The sequence below is a fragment of the Gorilla gorilla genome, chromosome 22 (assembly GCF_029281585.2).
Source record: "Gorilla gorilla gorilla isolate KB3781 chromosome 22, NHGRI_mGorGor1-v2.1_pri, whole genome shotgun sequence".
Classification (NCBI taxonomy): Eukaryota; Metazoa; Chordata; class Mammalia; order Primates; family Hominidae; genus Gorilla; species Gorilla gorilla.
Genome location: NC_073246.2, coordinates 38,607,595 through 38,633,281, shown reverse-complemented (window position 1 = coordinate 38,633,281; position 25,687 = coordinate 38,607,595). Strand labels below are relative to the sequence as shown.

The 25,687-nt window shown below is 49.3% G+C and overlaps 1 protein-coding gene across 1 annotated transcript in view; it reads right to left on the bottom strand.

The window, feature by feature from the left end:
- Positions 1-25,687, bottom strand: part of SIM2 (SIM bHLH transcription factor 2) — a 53,121-nt gene that overhangs the window by 22,727 nt on the left and 4,707 nt on the right. Inside the window, exons 2-6 of the mRNA XM_019017844.4 lie at positions 20,772-20,854; positions 17,399-17,488; positions 10,084-10,192; positions 6,885-6,970; positions 3,708-3,907 (exon numbers count right to left, since the gene is read on the bottom strand). Of these exons, the coding sequence (XP_018873389.1) occupies positions 3,708-3,907; positions 6,885-6,970; positions 10,084-10,192; positions 17,399-17,488; positions 20,772-20,854 (568 nt within the window). The remainder of the gene's footprint in view (positions 1-3,707; positions 3,908-6,884; positions 6,971-10,083; positions 10,193-17,398; positions 17,489-20,771; positions 20,855-25,687) is intronic.

Genomic DNA, 25,687 nt, shown 5'->3' with positions numbered 1-25,687 from the left:
ATTGTGACTAAAAGGAAAGCCTTAAGCTCTCTAGAGAAATGGAAGCATTTTCCTGGGGCTTACGTGACACAACCCCTTTGTGTTCTCATCGAGCCCCGGGCATATTAATTTCCCACTTCGGCTCTTTGAAGAAAAGTGGCTCTCAGTACCCAAGACCACATCATCACCCGCATCAGGATCGCTCTGGCCGTAGGTGGAAGCTGCACGTGGCAATGATGGTTTCCCAGGCTTTGGGCAATGGGGCCGGGCACCATGTCCTTGAAGGAGGTGGCCCTCAACATCTTGGTGATAGATTTTCAAGAACAGATGAAAGAGAGAGGGATGAAGGGATTCCAAGGCAGGCGAGGCTATGGTGCAGTCAGTCCTGGGGGCCGGGTGAGGTCGGGGAAAGAGGGAGGGCTGGGGCTGGGGGCCCTCCTTGCTGGGATAGGAGACGTTAGCTGTAAATTAAACTGAGAAACTTGACCTCACTTTCATTCTTTAACCCGTTTCCCTTTCTGTTAAGATCTGCTCAAGCTTTGGGTCGTAAATCTCGGAGAGCCTCATGTTTCCCTGGAATTGTTCCCTGTTTGGTGTACTCATTTCCATGGTGTCCTTCTAGGGTAGGAAGGAGACAGGGCTTGCAGTGGTGGGGGGGAGGGATGCGGGGAGGGGGCCTTGTAGAGCCCAGAGCCATTCGGGGCTCAGGGGACTTGTCTAAGGGCCACCTAGAACTTCAAGCCCCATCAGAATCTAACTCTGTGTGGCAGGAAAATTGAGCCGTCTGTTTTCCCCCAAAAAGAAAACCAGGCATCTCTACCGTGTGGGGATGAAAGAGGCTTCCCAGACCCTCTGGATGCAAAGTTACAGAACAACGGCCCCAAACGTGTAAATGAATCAGAAACACATGTATTAAGTTTCTCATCAAAGTACACACTGGCTTTAAAAATTAAAGGGAAATGGAGGGGTTTGGCAGGGTGCCCTCCCGGTTTTTTCCAAGCCTCTAGTGTCTGAAGACCTGTCAGAGGAATCTGCCAAACCCCAAACATCGCTGTGTTCACCCATCCTTAGCAAAAGCATCAGCTCCAGTTTCAAAGAGAAATACCACAAAACCCTGATGAACCCAATTTCAGGTTACGGCGAGTTCAGTTGTGTCTGGGATTGTGCGGGGTGTGGTGCCAGACAGGCCCATGACCACCCTCGCTCCTGTGACTTGGGGCCGCTGGACCTCGGGCAAAGCCCTCGCCTGGCTCCTGGGGTTTGGACTCAGAAGGGACATCTCCCACCCTGCTTGGCCACTCTACTGTCCTCCCAGGGCTGGGCCAGCCCAGGCCCCATCCCCTTGGTCACAGACTGACTGTGGTGACTGGGAAGGCCTCTGCGGCATTCTTCTGACCCCTTTCAGCCCCTCCCATGTGACAGCAGCTCAGAAAAGGCCTCAAGGCTCTGCTAGAAGTTTCCTGATATGGCAGGAACAACCAGAGATCTGGGAGAGGCAGGATGTCTCCTTCAAGACCACCAGCCTTCTTTTCTGTTCACTCCAGGGGTGCAGCCCCCACACCCTGAGACGCGGGAGCCCCCTCTGGCGCTGCAAAGCCCCATCCAGGCCCTGTCCAGGCCGCCTTTAGGTACAACCTCCTCTACCCTCGGCTGCCTTTCCAGGCAATGTGGATTGAACGGCTTGAAAAGCCCTCAGGTCTCTCCTCTGGGGAGACCACTTCTTTCCTGTTCTCCAGAATTCATCAGTCTCAGGGGTTTCCTAGAAGGCCCAGAGGAAAACTAGGAGACGAAAGAAGGGGGAAACCAGTTGGATCCTCCTAGATGTCTCTGATAATGACCTTGGGCAGCTGATGTCCTTCCAGCCACCTCTCAGAAGTGGCTCCCAAGTCAGAAAAGAGGGAGCAGAGGGGTCCACCCCAGCTAGGGCAGCTCGGCTGCCTTCTCTCCCTGCAGCGCCTCCCTCTGCATGGCAGGAAAATGGCATTTGTTGCTCTTGGCCGTCCCCAGAGGTGCTGGCAGCTTTCCCCAAAGAGCGCTGCTTCCTGTCTGCTTGGAGTTTCTGGGAAGATGCTGGTGACCCTGACACACTCACCCTGCTTCTGAGTGGTCCTGAAGGGCGTTGACAAGGAGCCAAACTGACTCCTGTCTTTATCTCTCGCCCCTAACCAGGAAGATCTGTTTTTTCTCTATAGAGCATCAATAAATGGTTAAAATGATCAATTTTATGTGATGTGCATCTTACCACAACTTTAAAAAGTGAAAAAGAAAAGAAAACAGTAAATCCTGGCTTCTGGACATACAGAAAGCAAAATGTATCTATCTCTCCTTCCCCCGCCAAAGACTCATTGCACACACACACCCCACATCAGGAGCGGGGTCTCTGATGGCTTATTCCCGACTGCACAGCCGAGGAACCTACCTGCCAAGAGCTAAAGTGGCCTTGTAGGTAAGAGAGGCTTCACTGTTTCCAATGCTTCCGTCTATTATCTAATCTCATCTTTCCTAGCAGTGAGTGGGCAGGCTGCGCTGCTGTTTTCCAAATAAGAACATGGAAGAGGCCTGACTAGCACGTGGCCTCAAGACTTGGGAGGGGTTTGATGGTTCCACAGAGTGGACATGTGTCAAAGCATCACATCGTACCCCACAAACACCACAAAACCCTGAAAACCAAACGCAGTTAGCGTTTGTCACTTAAAAATTCAATTCAGTTTTAGGCTGGGCACAGTGGTTCACTCCTGGAATCCCAGCACTTTGGGAGGCTGAGGCGGGCGGATCGCCTGAGGTCAGGAGTTCAAGACCGGCCTGGCCAACATAGTGAAACCCCATCTCTACTAAAAATACAAAAATTAACTGGGCATGGTGGTGGGTGCCTGGAATCCCAGCTACTTGGGAGGCTGAGGCAGAATCGCTTGAACCTGTGAGGCAGAGGTTGCAGTGAGCTGAGATCGCACCATTGCACTTCAGCCTGGGCAAAAGAGCGGAACTCTGTCTCAAAAAAATTAATTAATTAAAATTAAAATTCACTTCAATTTTAAAAAACTTAGACTTTAACTGCAGACCCAGTTAAAAACTGGGACTGCAGCCCGTTCTAGGGGAGAGTGAAGGCCACTCCAGCACGGGTCTGGAGAGAGGTCCTCCCCAAGGCCAGGAGAAATGACCTCATCCAATCCCCTCCTCCCAGCTCAGATGTAGACAGGGCACCCATGAGCTGTGGGAAGAGCATCCCCCAGGGTAGACAGCGTCTCTGCTCCCAGCCTCAGCCCTGTGGTGGCTTCACACCAGCCTGAGTGCCAAGGCCCCCCACACACCGCACTCAGGGTGGAAACTTTCTGTTTGTTCTAAAGTCCTCCTTGGACACAGGAGGCAGAGCTCTGACATCATGGCCTTCAAAAAAGCCCAACCTGTGCTCACAGCACATGTTTTCATTTCAAACTCTAGTGATTCAAATAAGTAAATAAAATAAAACAAGTAATCAATAAGTAAATAAAATAAGTAATCGATAAGTAAATAAAATAAGTAAATCAATAAGTAAATAAAATAAAACAAGTCCTTGAGTCCTAAGGCTGACATATGTTCTTTCAGTTCATAAATTGGTTTTGCTTAATCCACATTCCTATTATGACTTATTCCTTGTTATGATTTGGCGAAGATGGCAGCTTTCAGGGGCCCATTTCCACCACCGGTGTCTTCCAGAAGGCCACAGCCACTGTGGCAGGTGCCAAACTCACCTGGAATCCAGGAATATCAGCTTCAGGTCGAGGCTGGCCCTGAACATGAACATGTTACTGTACAGCTTGATCTCGGTGATGGCACTGGGTGGCAGCGACTGGCCCACGGCCACCAGCCCCACAATCTGGTAGCAGGAGTCGTACAGGGACATGTCCAGCATATACTGCCTGATCTTCAAGTAGCCACTGCAGTGGATGACCTGGGAGTGGAGAGGGCAGGGTCAGCCACTGGCCGCTGGGGTTGGGCTGGAGCCCACTCCTCCTGGCTCATTTTCTCAAACGTGCTGGAATATCTCCCAGCCCAGCCTCTACTCCACTGTGCGGCCCAATGTGCTGACAGGCACCGGTTCATTGCTTAGGAGAAGTGGAGAGCTGTGCTTCTTAGGAAACAACATAATAGCTGGAAGCAGTGGCTCAGTCTTGCCATCTCAGCACTTTGGGAGGCCGAGGTCGGGGGATTGCTTGAGTCCAGGAGTTCGAGGCCAGCCTTGGTGACATGGTGAAACCCCTTCTCTACAAAAAATACAAAAATTATCCGGGCATGGTGGTGCATGCCTATAGTCTCCAGCTACTTGGGAGGCTGAGGTGGGAGGATCACTTGAGCCCTGGAGGCGGGGGTTGCAGTGAGCCGAGACTGTGCCACTGCACTCCAGCCAGGGTAACAAAACAAACTCACAAGACAACAAAAAATATCATAATAAAATATAAGGGTTGTCTTATCCAATTGACTGTACTGTAAGTAACTACAAATTAGGGCTCTGTCATATATGATGGAGATATACATATGAGCTCACTGCCAAGCTGTGAGTAGGTAACACAATAAAGGCATCTGGGGGAGGCCAACCATTTGTTCCACAGTGCTCGCATCACTGACTATGCTGCTTACCACCTTCCAATGGGATTGAACTTGGCATCTGTATCACTCGACATGCTGTACCAGTAAATAAACAATTCTTTCAGTAGATTTTTTTTTAGACAAGGTCTCACTGTCATTCAGGCTGGAGTGCAGTAGTGCAATCAGGCTCACTGCAGCCTTGACCTCCCAGGCTCAACTGATCCTCCCACCTTAGCCTCCTGAGTAGCTGGGACCACAGACATGTGCCACCATGCCTGGCTAATTTTTTAAAAAATTTTTTGTAGAGACAAGGTCTCATTATGTTGCCCAGACTGGTCTCGAACTCCTGGGCTCAAGGAATCCTCCCACATTAGCCTTCCAAAGTACTGGAATTACAGGCATGAATCACTGTGCCCTGCCCCAGTACAATTTTTTGAAGTCTTCATTTTTAATGTATTTTTATTTCCTTTATTTATAATTCAAGATTTTATTTCCTCGTAATAATAAGCGAGAGTGGCCCTACAGAAACCCTTCCAATTGCTATAGCCAAAAGCCATACAGACGAGAATGCAGTGTTTCGGTGTCAAACAGAAACATCTGTACAGCCTCGAGCCTCACTACTGGAAGCATTTATTCAAGCTGCAGTCTGTGAAATCTTGACAGGATCATTATCATCATGACAACAGTGAAGAATCTCAGCCTTAAGTTCTCTGTTCCAAAACTCTTCCTCCAGGATTTCTGAATGCATTCATCGTCTTTAGGGCTAAAACAAATCTTAAAATCCTTCCAGTCTATTCTCCCATTTTACTAATGAGGAAACCAAGAACAAGATGGTGTTGTGTATTGCTTAAGATTGGACAGCGGACAGTTAATAAGTGGCAAAAAAAATCAAGACCCAAGTCCCATCCAGGCGCGGTGGCTCCTGTCTGTAATCCTGACACTTTGGGAGGCCAAGGCAGGAGCATTGACTGAGGCTAGGGACTCAAGGCCAGCCTGGAAACACAGCAAGACCCCATCTCCACAAAAAATTTTAAAAATTAGCTGGGTGTGGTGGTGTGCGCCTGTGGCCCCAGCTACACAGAAGGCTGAGGTGGGAGGATCATTTGAACCCAGGAGTTTGAGGCTCCAGTGAGCTGTGATTGCACCACTGGACTCCAGCCTGGGTGACAGAGCAAGACCCTGTCCCTTAACAAAAAGATCCAAGTGCCCTGAAGAATGTCTGTTGGCTCCCGGGGCCCCATCGTGGCCCAAAGAGGCTTAGTATCTGGGACAAAAAGGAAGAAACACGTCCCCCAAACTGTAACAGCACAGTGAGATATAGGTCAAAGGAGGAGCTCAGAGTGGGGTCAAAGAGGGGAGCTGGGGTGGGGCCTTCCAGAAAGAGAGGACAAAGGCACAAAAGTGCCCTTTCCTCTCACCCCATTCTCCTCCCTTCTTTTCTAAGAGGCAAATCCTCCTGGAAGAAAGTTTCTGGCAGCCTTCAGCCTCATATTGATGGGTTATGATGTCTGTCCTCTGAGGTTGGAGAGACAGCAGTGAAGATGCCTGGGAGGAGGGTAAGGAACCCAGAGAGGGGACAAAAGTGTTGGCGGGGGGCACTCAGCACAGACTTCCCCCGACCCACTTTTCCCTGGGGGGCGGCTGACTCTCGTGCCCTGAGACATGACCTACTCCTCCATTCTGGAATTAACAAGAACAAGCGGTGGTGTCTGGCAGAGAAGTGGAGCCAGGGAGGAGCATGGGCTGGGCTCAGAGTCCCGGCTCTGCCACCAAGCCCCTTCTGCCGTCCCTCCTCTGGTCCTTGACTACAAAACTGGGCCAGTGCTGCTCATTCCAATGGGCAGCTGAGATGCTTGAGGGAGTGGCCCAGGTGTGGTGCCGCAGATGAAAGCTCTGCCCCGGACCTTGGAAAGGGCGCTAGCATTATGTGGTGCACACCGTCATCAGCGGCAGGGAACTTGGTGGAGCATCCCAAGGGGAAGGGCAGTGTCCGTGCTCTGGATACCACTGCCAGCTGCACTGTGCCCAGGAGGACGGGCCTCTATAAACTCCAGAGGTGGTGGCTCCACTGGGACTGGTCCACATGGAAAGTGCCAAGGTATTAATAAAATCTGCCCTAAGCCACGCTGATTCCGGGTCTTTTCCAGCCAGCCTGGAACATCCTCCTAAAACACCAGCTCTCACATGAGCCTCCAAGAGACTGTGCACCACGTTGCTGGAGAGCTCTACATTAGCGGGGATGACGAGTTTGTGCTCCCGTGCCTTCCCTTCTGCAGACGCTCTTGAAAACACACATTGAGGACCCATAGCCAGCTCCTCCCCGCACCCATGCCTCCCCGTACCTTGTATCCGCTGCAGGTCAGGCCCGCGTTCCTTTTCGCCAAGACACATTTCATTCGAAGAAAGAACGACCTCTCTATCTCATACTCTGCAAGCAGGAGCAAGGTGAGGTTGGCAGCTGTCCCTCCGTGCTTCCCCCATCCTTATTCTAACCGCACCAATGTGTTCCCAGGGCCAGATGCAGCTGCCAGAGGCCTTCTCAGTGTGCCCAGACCCTGCTCAGAGATCTTCGGCCTTGGCTGAGATCTGGGTGGAGCAGTGGAGACACCAGCCCAGTCCTGGTGTGGCTTCGTCGGCTCTAAAGGAAGGCAGCCAAACGAGGCCACCCCTGAGGCCCCTGATGGGCCCTGCAGAGCTCCACCTGCCGTCGCCCGCTCCTGGGGGCCGTGGGCTCCAGGTAGGCCCAGAAGCCTCTGACCTCCCTCAGGGTAGCAGGACTTGAGTGTGTGTGACCCAAGGCTTGGCAGATCCATGCTTTCACCCTCATTTCTAGCCCCAGAAGGACCACCCCGTCTCTGTCTCTCCAGGGCTCTGCCCTTCCCACTCACTCACTTTGCTTTTGCAGGCCTCCCACACAAATCTCTGACCTCATTATTGTCAATGCAAATGCGTCCCCTAAGGAAACACCCTCTGTTTCAGGAAGGGACACCAGCACTCTAAGACACAAATAGAGAAGGACCTCTAAGGGAGGGCGAGGTCACTCCACTCTAAATAAACAGCCCTTTGGTGGAGGTTAATACATGAATTTTTAAAGGAAGGTTACCACTAGGAATGGAAGCAAAGTCTTCCACCCTCCCTGAGGTCACTGCCCTGTGGAAGCTCAGGAATCACCTCAGAGGGCACCCCCTACCCCAGTTGCAGAGGCTGCCATATTTTACCCACAATTCCCCCTGCAGCTGGTGTCTTTGGGCAAAAAGCTTCCCTCTAACATGGCTGCCTGCCCCAGCCATTTCCAGACAAGCACGGTGGGTGGAAGCTCAGGTCTAAAATACATCAACCGGTCATTAACTACCAAGTTCTGGGGAGAGCCCATTTCTCACAGGTTTATCATAAAACAACGGGGGTCATTTCAGACACGGAAAGTCAGCAAGGGAGCAGCTGGGGAGAAAATGGAGCAGCTGGGGAGAAAATCGAGCACTTGGGAATCTCAACCCCTGCACCCCTCGGCCGGATGTGGAAATGAGTCAGGTGCGGCCTCAATGCTTCCAGCCCTTGTTGCTTCAGACTCAAAGGCCACAGAAACAGGGCATGAAAGGGTCTCATGATATTCCCAAGACTCATTTGCTCTCATTTATAATCCCTCTTTGGGAGGTTATGACCCAGGCAGGGTAAAATGAAACCGGGGATAGGGGGAGAAAGCCCAATCCCATACAGTTAACATACTGTGCAATTTTCAGGCCAGGCACGGTGGCTCATGCCTGTAATCCCAGCACTTTGGGAGGCTGAGGTGGGCAGATCGCCTGAGGTTCGAGACCAGTCTGACCAACATGGCAAAACCCTGTCTCTAATAAAAATACAAAAAAATTGGCCAGGTGTGGTGGCAGGCACCTGTAATCCCAGCTACTTGGGAGGGCTGAGGCAGGAGAATCGCTTGAACCCAGGTGGTGGAGGTTGCAGTGAGCCGAGATCACGCCACTGCACTCCTTGCCTGGGTAACAAGAATGAAACTCCAACTCCAAAAAACAAAACAAGACAAAAAACTGTACTGTGCAATTTTCAAAAACAATAACAGCGCTATGTTCTGCAATTCTCTGACACCTGTTGTCTTTGTCCAGCTTTAAACAACCCCACAGTGAAAGAATTCGATTCAGGTGCGATGTTCTAGCCTAGCCCTCATTTTTTAGAAATTACCTCTTCAGAGCCATGATTCATGTTGATGTCTGCAGACATATCATATCCAAGAATCAGACCTTAGCTACAACTAGGTGCCCCATCTCATTTCAGAAACCAACATGCCAGGCTCTCTCCTTGGTAAGGAATAATTAGACTCCAGTGACTATTTCTGGAGCTGGAACTTGCGGGCCACAGAACTGTCTGCAAGGGATTTTACAACTGTGTGTGCTATTTTGTATTCTCTCTTCCCAGCCCGAGAATGACCTCTCCCCACCAACCCCCAGAAGACAGCAATAACAATGCAACTCATGTTCTTCCTGCAGCCAGCTACTCCTTTCTCATCACCCTTAAAGCCTCTTCTTTTGCATTTTGTTCCACTGGGGTATTTTGGCCAAGCTGGGTGCCATAGTCCAAAGCACACACAAGACCCATTTGTCAAGAGGCCTGTTGGCCTCACTGGATGGTTGGAGGGAGTTAAAAGGCCAGGGCCCCTGGAATGAGTCCCTCTGTATCTCCCTAGCACTCATCGCAATTGAAATTTAAGGAGTCATTTGTGTAATGACCAGGGCTTCTTAATGATTTGTGCCACAGCAAAAAACCTACAGATCCCTACTTGGAGTAACATTTTTAAATACATAAAATAAAATATATAAGATTACCAAAAAAGCAACTGTATTGGAAAATAATTATCAAAATATTTCAACACAGTGATACGGATATAAATGTGCTGCTTTATTAATACATAAATAAGAAGATTCAGTAGCAGGTCTCAGAACTCCTGAAATTTTGAAGTAGGCATGTGGGCATAAGCGATATGTTTAAACCTGCAAAACTTTCCTATGATATGGAAAACATCTGTGATTTCTATTGTTGGCAAAGCCACAGGTACTAGGGACCCCAAGATGGTTTATCATCTATCATCAGAAGCAAAGGAAATGCCAAATTTCAGCTGGAGGAAACACATATGTAATTTTCCCCATGAAATGTCATGGACCACCCCCAACCCCCGAGTTTTAGGCACGGCATCTTGGTTAAGGAGAAGCTTGGTCTAGACCCGTGATGCTGTAATCCCTGGAATTCTGACCCAAGAGCACGAGGGGAGCAGGCTTGCACCACTTTTGTCCTCTACCTAGCACTCAACACGGGTTCTGGCCAACAATAGGAGCTTGATGAATATTGGCTTAAAAGACACAGGTATCAATGCAAATCCCCACATGGTAGGTGCTGTGTGTGTATTGGAGAGACCTGGGCTGGGCAGTCCTAGTCATGCCCAGCCACTTGGCACATGTGGGAAGCAAAGCCCTGAGTTCCATTTAAGAATGTCGCCTTGCTTTTAGTCTGTTTTTTTTTTCCCTCTGGATGGAATACCTTGGAGCAGGTGGTGGTGCAGCGGCTGGTGGGCCGTGAGGACAGCGGTCATCTCATCATGGTCGGAAGGATGGATGTATTCATAAATACTGTTGCCCGTGAGCTCCACCTGCCGTGGAAGGGAAGGGTCAGAAATGCCACCGCCTCTCTGGGATTGGCGCAGGGGGAGGGGCAAGGTGTGTCACAGGTGCGCACCCTGCCAGGAACAGAACTTTGATCTCTGCTGACAACCTACACCTTTGCCAAACGCAGAAACAGTTTTCTTTTCTCAACAGAGCTCAGAGCTCTGAACTGTCTCCCACACTGTCTAAAAAGGCCATGGCACTGAGGCTTGAGCTTGCAGCCAAGAGAACCCTTAGCAGGAAGGACCAGAAAGCAAAGGGTGGAAAAGGTGGGCACCAGAGGTGGGCGGCGCTGCTGGCCTGGGCAGCATCCTTCATACAGAAGAGGGCTTGAAACAGACCCAGGCCAGGGTCTCTGTCCTTCCCTTGCTGGCGATCTGAGGGGACTGGGTGGCCAGAAGGCCAGCTGTCCTGTCCACATAGTGCTCCCTGTGGGAGTGTTGTCCACTCCGAGGCCGACCAGCCCTCCACGGCGGGGGCGCCACTGCGCCCGAGGAGGACATGAACTCAGACAAAGGCCCTTTCTTCGTCGGCTCTGAGCTGTGCCCCTCAGGCACTGCCAGGCCTCTCTCACATTGCCAGCAATGTGTCTCTGGCCCTCCCAGTCCGAGATGACTGTGCTAATTCTGTGGCTCCCGCCCAGGGGTGTGGCTGGGGCTGTGCGTGACCTGCGGGAGGGTCTGGGCCTGCTCCAGAGAGCCACGTTATATGGGGATTATGTCCTGGGGTTGCTGCCTCAACAGTCCGACGCTACCTATTTCCAGACACAGACCACAGAGGACAGCACGTCCATGTCACTTTGCAGGAATGGATGGCCCCAGGAAAATACCCATCATAGTTACAATTTTTACACAGAGGTCCCTGGAGGCCCAAATTCCCGAACTTGAGAACCTTTCGAATGTTCTCTCAAACATAAGCACCAGGAGAGGATATGATAGAGTCTCAACACCTGGGCCCCCACCCACCTTAAGATGGACAGTGGCACAGAATGTTCTAGAAGTGACTAGCAGAGCAGCCTTCTGAGCAGTGGTGGGTGGATCCTATTTTTAGAGCTATAATCAATAGTGCTGAGGGTGGCAGACAAGGACAGTGAGTCGGCGTACCCCAGCATTGTTCAGGGGAGGCCCAGGGGCAGTGGTAGGACTTCCTCCACCACCAAGGGGAGTCCCAGTGCCCAGCCTGAGAAGAAACTCAAAGCATGTGGGAAACCGTCCTTGGGTGGCGAAGCGTCTTGGGTAGGTCTGGAGAATTCCTTCTTGACCCTGCCCTAAGGAGAGAGGGTAACTTAAGATAACAAAAGGAGGCTCATGGTGTGTCTTGTCCCGAGCCACCCCCTTGTTATTTTTAGGTGTGTCTTGCTGCAGGTGTCGCTGGGAGCCTGTGGCTCTCCATCAGAGGAGAAACAACATGATTATCTGCAAAGTAGCCATCCTGACGGTGCCACCTCACGCAACAGGACAACCCAGCCAGCTGCTTAATGGAGAAGTTCTCCTGGGAGCTGCAGTTCCAGATTAGCATCTGGGCCATCAGCTTTTACTTGGGACCAAGGGGTCGTGGAGGGGTGAAGTGATTTATCGCACTCCTCTGAGCCAGTTCTTCCAATTTGTTAAGAAGAGCGAGTTGCTTTCTTATTCACAATAAGTTACACTTCTGGCCTGCTAAGTCATCTTGTCCCTAAAACGGCTCTCACAGTTCTATGTTTTACATTATTCATGGAATGTTTCCTTCCAATATTATGCAAACAGAGCAACAGAGAGAATCCTATTAGAGGAATCCTCCCTACCCTCTACTTAACATCCACTTCCCAAGCCTGGCACTTTCTCAACAGATCTCCCAGACGGACATTTGCCTCCCTGAAAAGTTTATTACAGGATTTCATTTAAGAAAAATAATAAAACTAAATATTCTTCTTTCGAGTCATTCCTGTTAATCCTTAAAAAGTTTAAATAAACTGGCAACAGGTAAGCCAGCCATTTGGGACAGGACCATTTCCTTTTTCCCTCAGGGTGGCAATGACTATGCCCTGGGAAGGCCTGTCCAGGTGCGGAGTGACAGAAGCTAAAAACTAAGAGAGTTGGCTTAAGAAAATATATATTGACACTTTGGTAGGCCGAGGCAGGCGGATCACCTGAGGTCAGGAGTTCAAGACCAGCCTGGCCAACATGGTGAAATCATATCATACTAAAAATACAAAAATTAGCCGGGCGTGGTGGCATGCGGCTGTGATCCCAGCTACAAGGGAGGCCGAGGCAGGAGAATCATTTGAGCCCAGGAGGCACAGTTTGCAGTAAGCCGACATCGCACCACTGCAGTCCAGCCTGGGTAACAGAGCAAGACTCTGTCTCAAAAAAAAAAAAAAAAAAAAAAAAAAGAAAGAAAATATATAGTGACTCACAATTTCAACAGTTTATTTTAAAAATGAAAAAATAACAAAATAGAGAAATGTTATATTGGCCTATCGTTTCTCCCTTCCCCATGTTTTTAGGGAAAAAGAATAATTCTGGTTTGCTCGAAGTTCTTTTCTGGAAAAAAGTAACTGATGTGTTTTCGGGAAACATCTTTACCTCCTTGCAGAAAGACCTTCCATATGTGCTTATTAAGGGTTAGATTTGCGTTTTAATCCCAGAGTAGGTTCTTATGTTTTCAGAGTTCCCGTTCTCAATACATGCGTTTGAAGAATGAGAAGGGTGAGGTTGCACAGATGAAAGGCTTGGTTTTCTGAAGGCTCGAGTCTGTGACAAAATGAACGGGAAAACTCCAGAGCTGTCTAGGAAGTGAAACAGCCTTCAAATAACGGAAATGTCTTTACAGAACAAATTTTGGAATGATAAAACAGTCCTGACCTTAAGTCAAAATTATGGTTGACATGGTGTTTCCTGTATTTACGTATCTATCCACGCTTTTGAACACTGAGAGAAATGTGACTACCTCACACAAAAAAAAAAAAAAATTATGGTTGTCGCTATAAAACTCCCTGGGTCTCATACATCAGCCTTATTAAAACAGACCTTCCACGTGATATTTTAGTATTTGCAAAACCCTGCTAACTACAAAATGGATAGCTTTCCTACTAAGAGCTTTTTTATGTTTTGCTGAATAGCTTTTCTTCTTGCCAAGAAAACTACACATGATAAATACAGCACTAAATGCATATATTCTGTGTGGAAGGGCAGAGTTTCTTGGCACTCTGAAAATGCACATTACTCTGGGGTGTTTTGCTGAGTATGGTAAATTAAGGATTTTAAAACAAGATGGTTTGGGTTTCAGGGTTCAAGTTATGTCAACAAACATAATTATGTTGTCTTTTGTCTTTATTTCAAAAGTGAAAGGATTAGGTCTTGTACCTCCAAACAACATCATCGATATGTTTATGGTTGTTTCTGGCCACAATCTCAAATAAGACATTCTTTTATGTGTCTCATAAACAGCTATTTCTTACATACGTATATTTATTTGAACATGTATACTAGTTATCTAGATGCTATATAACTGTGTGAAATGTTGGTGAGGAAACTTAACCCCAGGATACTTAAAAATGTATACAGCAGCTACATTTTTACGCAGGGATTTTTTTTCCTCCTCCCTAAATAAAAGTAAAATAATTGCATTAACCAAAACAGCACGTGGAACTAAATCATTTAGTAAACACGCATGGAAAAAGATTGCTTCCCCAACTCTACCTCATCCACGTAGATAGAAACTTGTCTAGATGCTTTGTGTGTGGATACGTGTGTGAGTGTGCCCACCAACGGGAGTTTTCAGGCTGAAAGCCTGCCTCTCTACTGCCTAACACTTGGACCCTGGGCTGAGGAGACAACTGGCATTTTATAGTTGTCTCTGTCATTGTTTTAGTACCAAAGTTTGGCAGCAACAATCACTTGTTTACTAGTGTAAACAAACAAACAAAAAAACTAAAAAGCTCTGCCATACGAAGCAGATTTATTTCAACACTTGTTCAAATAAGGCTTAATAAAAGACTTGGAATGGGGATGGGCTTATAACCCATAAAGAATCATTTCCATACCCTCAAATAAAGAATTTGGATAGTCATTTAGTAGAGGTTAGACCAAAAACAAAACAAAACAAAAAATCACTTTGCAGTGAATTTCCACACAATTATAGCAGATCTAGGGGCTTATATTCTCTATGATCTTTTAACATAAAGTTTAACACTGAATCAACATAAAAGATATCTTTACTTAATAAGATAATGTCATTGAAGGTAATTGAAAGTTTTTGGAACACAAAAGAGCAGCATGTATCAGCTATTACTACTATCGTTATTCATCAGAAATTCTGGTTAAAAGGTTACTCTGACTACTGGGTAAAATTTTATTAACACTTTTATCTCTCGTGACTTAAAAAAAAATGTTTAAGCCCATTTTAAGAAAGATCTTATGCTTGATACATTTGCCTGACTTTTAAAAAATAATCTAAAAGGTGCAAAAATGTTTAAAAGACCAGTTGGGTATTTGACATCCTATTCAATACTTTATTTTACTATTTAAGTAAAGAAGACAGAAAAAAATACACATTGTGATTCTGCCTAGATTTCCTTCTATGGAGTTAATCATGAACAGGGGGAAGATTTGAGAGAAAAGTTTGTTGTTGCTTATTTAAACAGTTCACCGTAGAACGCTCCCTAGACACCGACAAAGAGGGCACATGGGCACTAAAGTGTTTTTGTAGCTGTGGACTGATGCTAACACAGCCCCGCAGAGAAATCAGAAAAAATTAGTTGCTCTATGCAAATGATCAGTTTGACTTATCTTTTTAGAAACTATCACTTCTACTGGAGAGAAAGAGACAATGTATGTATCTCTACAACTTTCTTAGAAAATGGTAGTGCCTAACCCCTCTCCTCTCTCAAAATTATGATGCAAAGTTTTCCTGCTGCATTATGATCATGAGGAAATAGAGTACTTCAACTTGTGAGGCTGCCTGGATTTCCTTCCGTGGAGCCAATCATGAACCGGAGGCAGATTTGTCACCTATCCAATATTTTGGTCCTTCTTAATTATTGTGTTTATAATCAATCAATTCTATTTTCCACATAAAAAGAGAAAAATAACACAGAGAGGCTAACTTGGACGGCCTGACTGAATGCACTGGATCTCTTGGGATGTGCACAGTACCTCCTGATGGGCCAGGACATTCCAAATGACCAAGCAGCCCTAATAGGAGCCCCCAAAGGACTCTACTGAAAGCAACTTTGCTCAAATGAAACTGTGGGTATGCCTGGATTTTGTGTTGCCCCCTGTAGTTTGTAAATCACATGAAATAGGCATTTTGATCCGTTTCTCACCACGATCCTTAAAGACAGATAGAGCAGGCATGATTTTACTATTTAAGTTACATGGTTCAAGTAGGTTAAAGAACCTGCCCTATCAGACAATAAAAACTGTATAACTGAATGCATTTCCCTTTTTGCTTTGACTGCTAGGGAGCTCAGATCTAAATTTAATATTTGATAACAATGACTTTACCTATTTTAAAAGATTTTTGATCAGTCATCTTTAAAAGTGTGTGAAATGTTTTGTCGTGTTTGTGACACTACTGTAAGACTATGAAAGGTTTTCTAAATGACTAAAAAAGGTAAGTAATTGGGCCAAGTCAGAAGTAGAAACTAGTCTGGGTACAACTTAAGGGCCCTGCATAATTCTAAATAGGGCAAGGTAAAAATTCAGAGAATAATAGTAGGTTGGTGCAAAGGTAATTGTGGTCATTGCCATTAAAAGTAATGGAAAGACCGCATTTACTTTTGCATCAACCTAATAATTATGGAAAATAGTAAATTTCCTGTTCCCAACAGTAGTTCCCATTCTACAAGTACACTAATCCCATGAGTCACATAGGCACAAGTGCCAAGCCTTAGTAAACTGCATTTGGGAGACTTGGTTTGATAAAAGCAGAGAAGAGGAAGAGAAAAACTTCCATATCATTTTAATATGTAATTCATTTTAAAGGGTTTTGCCTGAGAAACACAGAGTTACATAAACCCACGTGGATCTGGATAAGGATATCCATACATCAGAAGAGAAGGATGTAAATAAATAGCAAGCTTATAAAAAAAAGTATTGGCAGAAAAATAAAAGGAATACACCAGATGCAGTTTGCCAAATGTGGTCATTTTCTTTTTCAATGAGCAAACTGAAGCCACATTAATCGGCATGTTTTATTTTGGCTTAACTACATTAGGAGGCGGGTGTAATTCAAATTCAATATGGGCCTCTCTGGAACCCATCCGCTGTATCTATCATTAATTCTAGTGTGTCTTCAGTCACGGTGAAAAATCACTCTGATAGTACACAATGTGAAGAAATATTTAGTCCCTATATGTAGTTTAAAATGTGACTTTTAAAATCATGATCCGCATTTGTTAAGTCAGGCATGTGAATGGGAATGATCAGTCACACTATCCCCTTTCAGATATCCAATGGGCCCAGGGAGCCCCCAAATCCCCCATCAAACCCTTGGCTTGCCAGAGAGAGACAAAGCTGTGTCCCCCTCTTTCCTCTAAGGAAACGGTGGACTTTTTTAAGAAGATGATTCCATCTTTCCAGAAAAATTGGTAATATTCAGATGTTCTAAAGAAACCTTGCTGTTCAAAACAGTAGTAAACTGAGTTTTATGAGTTTCTATCACAAGCATATAAAATGCTTTGCTGAAACGACCACTGAACTGGAAAAAGTCAGGAAAAATGACCCCAAATTCCACGCGAACACTCATAAATCTACCCCTCCCCATTCTCTCTCCCCAAAGAACATTCTGCATAAAATCCATGTTCCACATCAGCTTACCTCTTGCTTTATAGCAACTCATAATACCGTAACGTGCAGACCAGCAAGTGTGGACTGAAACATGTCCCTTTGTGGAGCTCTTTTCAGGGCATCTAGCATTACTACATAAGCAGATAGTCCAGGTATGGGACAGAATCTCGGAACAAGGCTGACGTGGTGAAGACACACTGGTTATGAAACCCCAAGGGAAAAAGAAAGTAAAAAAGTAAAACGTAATATGGAGAAGAAAACCCCTGCAGGATGTCCTGAGAAGAGGATTTTGCAATTTAGGGTTATGTTCTTACACAAAAGCAAACACTTAAACAGACTCATTTTCAAGTTGGGTGAGGCTGTCAAAATCTGCTGTCACTTCGTTTAATATTTTGGTTGCACATAAAATTAGGCAATACCCACCTGGGACAAGCCTAAATGGACAGAAGCGGTCTCGGATATATACATGATTTTGCCATCAGATGCTACCACAAAAACAAATCCATCCAAAGTCTGTAAAAGATAAAGTGTCAGAATAAGAGATGATCATTCTACATTAGAGTTAAGTCCAACAATGGTACAGTCACTGGGATGGAGGGATGCATCAAATATGACCATCAACACATGCTTGCTAAATGCAAAAATGAAGCCGAGGGTCTCAAAAAGGACTGTAGGAAACAGCACCCAGGGTTTAGTTCCCAGGCCAGGCTCTAAAATGCTTTTAAAGCACTTTAGAAACAATCGTACATCCACATCACAAAAATCATGCAAAACAGTTGAGAATTCCTATCAAGCTCAGGTTAAATGTAGTAGCTTTATTGTTTGGGGTTATTTTAGCACTTAGTACAAATCCGGAGTTCTATGGTACTTAGGGGAAAATCTACCACTATATAGACCATTTTATGTCATAATTGGCAGTCATTTATACCACTAGGACATATGCTTTATTTGCCACAATTTTCTAGTTACCTCTAAGTACCATTTGAATAATAAATTCCGAACACTACCACTGCCCAGAAAATAAAACAAAATACCTGGTTATTTTACCAGACTATGTCTACAGAATTAATTATTTAGAATTTGCAAGAGATCAAATAACCTTTGCAAAATTCAAGGAGGAAAAGTATCAACTTCTGAAAAATGAAAACTACCCAAATGAAATTCTGATTTCTCCTAAGTTGGCTAACCCTCAAAAATAAAGTAAAACTATAAGAGGTAATTAAGACAAATAAAAAGGTAATGATTATATTTGTGTGTCAAGGATAAAAAGACTAAATTATTTTTGAAAAAGGAAACTGTATTTTATTTACTCATTCATATTTTAGATCCGGAACCAAAGAAAAGCAATAAAGTTGGTGAAAGACTCATACAACCCACAATGCTGCCCCCATAAAAAATATTCCAAATTAATTTCTGGCCACAAATTCTATTTTTACAGCATGTAATTGAAACCAGATTACCTTTGGGTTTTCTAAGCCACGCCCTCCACCCCTAGAGAGGGGGCTAAAAAGAATGTAGTATAAGTGAATCTTGAAAGATATCCTTGGATTCTGCTGTCTCAAATACAGTTTGCTGCAAAAAGTCTTTGCCAACTAAACTATCATTACCTTCCCCGATGCTAAGGTTGAAAATCAGCATCTTGATCATAAGCCTAACTTTCAAGTTTCTAACTCAGCTGCAAAATATTTTCCCAACTAAACCTGTGGTATTCCAAAAATATATACTATACAGCAATTTCTAAAGTTATAAATGTCTTGGCGCATTTGGCATGCTTGCTTAATTCCAAAATCATTAAAGAGACACATTTAGTGAAAAAGTATCTCACAACCAGCCATATCTGGGATAATGAGGAAAAGAGGAAAATTATCATAATTAAATTCTAAAAGTTGCCAGCAGTAGCTAAAAAAATAATATTCTTAATGGAAAATGTTGGGTATGACTTCGTAGCTTCAAATGGCCTAATTCACTTACATGTATAATAACTGCAAAGACGCCCGTCCACACACCACTCCGGAATTAATTAAAGAAATGTAGCATAGAGAAGTCTGGGGGTGTTGACTTTACCAGCCAGGTTTTCATTGAAGTTCCCCAGCACTTAGTTGTCCCTGATATTAGTGTCACTTATAATATGTAGGAGTATGAAACTTGCAACACACCCAGCTCGGAGCTGGAAGTGGAGGAGAGCGAGCAGAGGCCGCCTGGGCAGGGCTCCCAGAGCGCCATTACCCGCCGCGGCCACACCATGCGCTTTATGTTGTAAAAGCTCGGCGTTTCAAATATTCCCCGGGTCTTCTCTTCCGCAGGCATGCATTTTAAAAAATAAACCACACCAGGGCACTTGGGGCAAGAGAGTTGTGAAAAGATCTGCTTTTTGGAAATGCAGAGCTAGCGGCTGACTCGCTGACCTAAGTCATGGCGTCCTGCAGCCAACATTTTTTATTATTATTATTTTAAAGTAAAACACAAAATAGAGGGCGGAAATGCAGAGCAGCTCTCGGTAGGCATTTTTCGATGGCAGAGACAAATGACAGGAGGGGGGAATGAATCGGGTCGTTGATGAGGCTCTGTAAAGGGCATTTGAAAGATCGGGATGTGTCCCCAGCCAGCGCCAACAGCCCATCTGGAAGTGGCGAGCTGTGCTCAGGGCTACCCGGCCGACCTGCAAAGCCCCTCTGCTGCCAGGGAAAAGCCAAGGTCAGGGGCGCGTGCAGCTCCTGCAGGGTGAATGGCCCCGGGCTCGGGGCGTTAAGCACCTGGCTCCAAACCAAGCGAGAGCCCGGAGGCCTCACCAAGTTCTGGTTATCCGGGTGGGCTCTAGAGCTAGGCCAGTGGGCTAACTCCGCTCCACCCCTTGCTGTGTGACCTTAGACATGTTATTTAACCTCTCTGTGCCTCAATTTCCTCCTCTAAAAAATGGAGTTAAAAACAGAACCAAGGCAGGACGCGTTGGCTCACGCCTGTAATCCCAACACTTTGGAAGGCTGAGGTGGGCAGATCATCGGAGGTCAGGAGTTCGAGACCAGCCTGGGTGAAACCCTGTCTCTACAAAAATTAGCCAGACATGATGGCGGGTGCCTGCAATCCTGGCTACTCAGGAGGCTGAAGCGGGAGAATCGCTTGAACCCGGGAGGCGGAGGTTGGAGTGAGCCGAGATCGCGCCATTGCACTCTAGCCTGGGCCACAGAGTGAGACTCCGTCTCAAAAACAAACAAACAAACAAAAAACAAAACAAAACAAATTAAAAAACCAGAATCCACTCTAGATGGGAGGGGGAAGTCAATAAGGTCCGGAACTGAATGTGGCTTGCAGTAAGCTCTGGACAAGTGCCCCGTTAATATTCTATTATTGATGCTGTCTCTCCGTCCTTGCGCCCCCTGCACACACGCAGCGGCCGAATGCTTCAGAGCTCAGACCAGCCCAATCATTTCTGCTGCTCCAGCCCTGGCGCCTGGCACAGAGCAAGGGCTGGGTGGAACCTGCTGAGGGAAGTGAGATTGGAAAGCACTTGACCACGCTCGGGAGGCGCCCCTGGCGTAGGTCTCAGGTGGCCTGGGGAGTCCTGGGGCCTTCGGCGGGGTGTGGGGGCAGACGTAGGGTTAGGGTAGGGTTGGCCGCAGGCCGCATCCGACATGCTAAGCGTCCATCCCTCCGCAGTGGGGACCACCCCATCCCCAGCCCCCCGGCAGCCTCTGGATCTGCCTGGCGCTCCTGGGGAAGGGGCGCCTGGAGGCTGGGGTGGCGGGGTCGGAAGGGAGCCTGCGGCGGCTGCGCTCCTCCGCTGGCGCGGCCGCTCTACCTGCAGCAAGTGCGATCCCAGCTCCTTGGCGACGCTGTCCAGGGGCCCGGCGCGGCTCGGCTGTCCCCACGCGTCTCCTAAACCTGGACGAGGGACGAAAGCAAATCGGTAAACTGCAGCGCCCAGCCCGATGCCTGGGCGCCGGGCAGGTCACGCGGAACCCCTGCACCCTGCCAGCCCTCCCCACGAGTCCCGCGCGTCTCCCCGCCGCCTCCCCGGCTCCGCAGCCGCCATCTGTGCTCTCGCCGTCGCCCCTTTGCCCTCGGTTAAAAAGAAAAGGCTGGGGGAGAAATCCCCGCAGCGGCCGGAAGCCCGGGCGCCCGTGCGAGCCTGCCAGGCCCACAGCTCCCGCGGGTCGCCCACGTGCTCATGGCCCTGAAATTGCCGTTTTATTTGAAATGCCACAAAGTAATCTAATCTGCTTTGAAATCGCCATTCTCGTGGCCAAACGGGGATATCGATTTGACCCGCAAATATTCCCCCAAGGACCCTCCTTCCCTCCCTCCTTTCTTTCCCTGCTTCTCCGGCAACTCCTTGTTTTCCCAAAGGCAGACAGACCGGCTGAGACAGAAAGTCCCCGCCGCCCAGGAGCAGCTCCTCCCGCATAAAAAAACCCCTACACGCTACCCCTTGGGCTTCCCAGCTCTCACAGGCGCCCCACGAGCGTAGTCCTCCTTCCAATCCGAAACCTTCTGCCTGGGAGGGGTTTACCTGGGGGCTCCCCGAGAGCAATCTGCCGGCGGTGAGAGAGGGATGGGCCACAGGTCAAACTGGAAAGGGTCTCCTGTCACATAATTAGGGATCCCCCGACTCCTCCGCTCAATAGGCCTCCTGCCCTTCTTCACCACCTCCGCAAAAGCTACCAACCAGTGTTGCGCACCAGGGGAAAGAGGGCCCTGCCCGTCAGGACTCCCCTCCTGCTGCACCCTCGGCCTGACTGCTGCGCCCCGCGAGACCCCAGGCTTCCCCTGCACAGTCCGAGGAAGCAGGAAAGCCGGGCGAGGCTGCGGCGCTTAGCGCGGGCTGGGACAACCCCCGAGCCCTCCCCGGAATCTTTCCGCCGGGAGCCTGGCCGCAGACCCTCCACTAAGCGCCGTGGCTGGTGGCTGCAGCGCCAGATGGCGAGGGTCGGTGCACCGCCTGCACCCCAACCTCCCCGGAGGACAACGCGCCCGGCGTCTCCCGGCCCACGAGCCTAACTCCCGACCACTGGCTGCGACCCCTGCGGGGCGAGCTGCGGGCGCTGCTGGCGCGTCCCCCGCCCCAACCCACGATGCCCGCTCCCCACCCCAGGAACTGCGGGCCAGGCCCAGCCCCAGCCCCAGCCCGAGCCCCCCACTGCCGTCCTGCGTGCGGTGGTGCCGCGAGCACTGAACCAAAGGCAGGAGCCCCCGGGCAGCGCGGGATACGAGGGAAGGGGAACCTGACCAGCCGTGGAGATCATGGAGATCGTTCCCGGGGCCGCAAAGCCCTTCCAAGCGGGCAGCCACGAGTGGGTTCCCGAGGAGTCGCCGTGCAGTCACCCAGAGCACCCTGGGTCTCTCAGCCTCCCCGGGAACGCCCTGGGCACCGCGGTCTCTGGACGCCTCTACCTCTGGAAGCGTAAAATGCACCTCGGCCCAGGGCAGCGGCTTCGCAAACCCTTCCCTATTCGGCAACTAAAAACCTAAAAAAAAAAAAAAAGTTAAAAAAAAAAAAACTATTCCTCAATTTAAAAAGGGATGACCTTTAATTTCTCCTCCTGGGCTCAAGGAATTAGGGGCTTATCCTGGCTGAGGAGGTGGCTAATTTCCACATACACGATCCCGGGAATACAATCACAGCTCATTATTCGGGGGCCCCCAGCCTCCACCACGGGGGCAGCGGTGGCTTTTTAATCCCGGGAAATCGCGCTCACCCCGCATCACCACCGTGATCACAGCAGCACTCCCTGTGCTCTCACCAGCGGGTCCTTCCTCCCAGGCCTCGTGGCGGCAGCATTTACAACTGTTTAAACAGCAATGGCAAGAACCAAAATGTGAAGGTCCTGGGATTTGGTGAAGTAAGACTTTACTAAGGACCCAGGAATTCTGATTTCCAAAAAAGGACAAATGCACCCTGGCAGCTGTCCTTTTCTCTGCTGCTGGGTCGTTCCTGGGGTTGGGCAGTTGTCCTGGAGCCACCTTTGCCCTGTGCAGTGTTAACGGTGAGCGTGGCCTCTGGGCCCTGGCTTCTTGCAAAGCCCATGGCGGGAAGACTTGGGGAGAAATCTGCACCTACGGAAATGAAACTCCAGACCAGACTCCGCTGCCCGGGATATCCTGAAAGCTTCCTCGAAGGCACTGGCTCTACATGCAAAAGTACATTGGGCACACAGGACAATTTTCTGTATGATTCAAATACCCGCACAGTTCAAGATAACTTGTTCTCTTTTAGATCATTATAGTTTTTCTGTAATTCCCCAAAGCCTCTGCTTTGCCGGCGGAGATTTGGTGCAAACGTCCCTTTCCCACCTGGTGGAGGTGGTCGGGTGCTAGAGGTTCCTCCCAAGCACCCCTGCCTCTAGGCCACCCCACCCGGGGGCGGTGGCGCTGCCAGCTGTTCCATTAGAAACCAATGCGGGCGAGGTTTTTTCACTCAGCCCATAAAAATCTACTTTGGTCTAAACGCAGAGACTAAATAAAGATTTGTAACGAAAGAAAATTGTCTTGATACTGTAAAGTGATATACACTCCCACGAAAGTGAGGCACTGAGCACGTGGCCCTTATCTGGACCTAAGGAAGGGCTTTATTTCAAAAATAAGGGGTGAGAAGAGTCTGTGCTAGGCGCCTCGGGGTTAGCGGCTCCCAGCACTCACTGCTCTCTTGGAGCACCAGGGGTCCCCAACCCAGCCTGTGGTTTCCTGCCGGAGGGGTGGGGGTCGGGGGGGGGGTGAGGAAGGTGAGGTTGCGGCTGGGGGAAGGGGAGCTCCCTGCACCCCTGCAGAGCACTGCAGGACCTGTGGGGACGCTGTGCTGTTGGAAGTCAGGGATGGCCAGGTTGCTGGGACCCCCAGGGAGAAATGGAGGGAAAGGGAGCCAGCGCCTCATTCCTCCCTGCCCCCAGCACCTGCGAGTGTGTGCATGTTGGTCCCACACCCTGCCTGCCGTTCCTGTCACTGCACGGCCTCCAAGTGATCCCTCCTCTTCCGAAGCTGGTCCCGGGGGTAACTCCAGATGCAGGTCACAGACCATAGACAGCACCACACCAAGAAGACTATTTGGGAGCAAACGGGGAGATAGTTCCTGCACTGTGAGGTGGCCGTTCCCCTTCATGAGGGCACCTAAGGGAGACCTGTAAAGGAGGCAGCCAGCTTCGCGCCTTCCTCTGGGTGGTGGCAGGGGCTGTGGGTCCAGCCCAGGACACAGGGCCTGGACTGTGGTAGGAACACCAGGTTAGACGATTCTCTCACTGCCTCTCCGGCAACCTCAGGCATCTAAAAACGGTGACAAAGTCTCCTCACAGGGTTCTTGTGAATATCAAATGCGGTTAACAACAAGAAGGTGCCAGTCCCTAACCCCAGCCCTCCATGGAAAATCGGACCTGGGAGTGTGGAAAATCCAGAACGGTTTGGGAGCCCCACCTGGATGCAGGGGTCTCACCTCCTCCCGACTCCCCCTCCTTGCTTTAAGACGCCAGCTGGGCCCGTCTCCTCGGTCTGATCTCCAGAAGGGCCCGACCTCTAACCTCTATTTCTCACCTCCAAAATGGGATTTTTGTGGGATTAAACGAGCGCGGCCCAGCCCGAAGCCCCAGTGTTTGCCGGGCTGCCATCACTTTGTGCCTCCCTCTCTGGCTTTCCCACCCCTTCCCTGCCTGCGGCCTCTCCTCCCCCAATTACCACCCGCCCCAGGGGGGAGCTGGGGTAGGGGAGGGGAGAGGGGTGTTTCTGGGGAGCGTGACCTCTGGCGCGTTGCCGGCCATCTGAGGACTCAAGGTCTCACTTTCGGATTGCAAACCACTTCGAAGTCAAGAAGGATATGTGCGTGGCGGGAGAGGCGGGTGAGGACCGGCTGCGTCTTCCGCTCCCTGCTCCACGCAAGCACATTTTGGGATCCTGGAGCTTTCTGCACAGGCAGCCTCTACAGCTCCGCCACCCCCGACCTCGGCGTTTACGACCCAGAAGCCGCAGCACGACCCCCTGCAAGGGCGGTAGGCTCAGGGGGCTCCCTTGGGAACACCAGGCGCCGGGAACTTGCGCCAGGGCGTAAGGAGGGAGTTTGGGGCCAGGTTCTCGCCTAGTTGCTCTAGGACAGCCTATAGCTTGAGCCTCTAAGCCTCCCTTCCCCACAAAAGGATCCCAGTAAATTGTCGCAATTTGGGGCGCCTCTGCACGCTTCAATCCTTCTCCCGCGTCGGAGCCCTCGTGTTCTCCCCGGGGTCCCTGAAAAGCCCGCTTCTTGCGCCTTTTTCCAAACTGGGGACCGGGTGAGAAGGGGGTGGTCGTGGGGACGCCCCAAGAAAGCCTCCCGCGGCCGATGGGGAGGGGCAGGGAAGGAGGCTCCTAGCCTGGCCGGGCTTGTCGCCCGCGGGTATCCTACGTATTCTGAGGACAGACAGAAGGCCCGGTGCCCCCATTGCCGTGCGCAGACCTGGGGAGTTCGGACCTCGCCCCAGCAGCTGCTGGTTCCGAGGAGCGCGGCACCCACAGCCGCCCGGAGGCTCCCTTTCCGCCCCGGGGTTCGGGGATCCAGGTCCTCCTCTAGCCCCGCGCTGAATCTGCAGCGCGCGCTCCACTTCCTCGCCTGCAACGAAAGCACAGGCCTTGTGCCCCGGTGTCCCCTTTACCACTTCCCGGATTGTCCCCTCTGCGCCTGCGGGCTTTCCCTCCTGGATCCCCAGCTGCAGCCTGGCAGGCTTCAAAGTAGAGACTGGGAAAGCGTTGTAAAAAATCTAC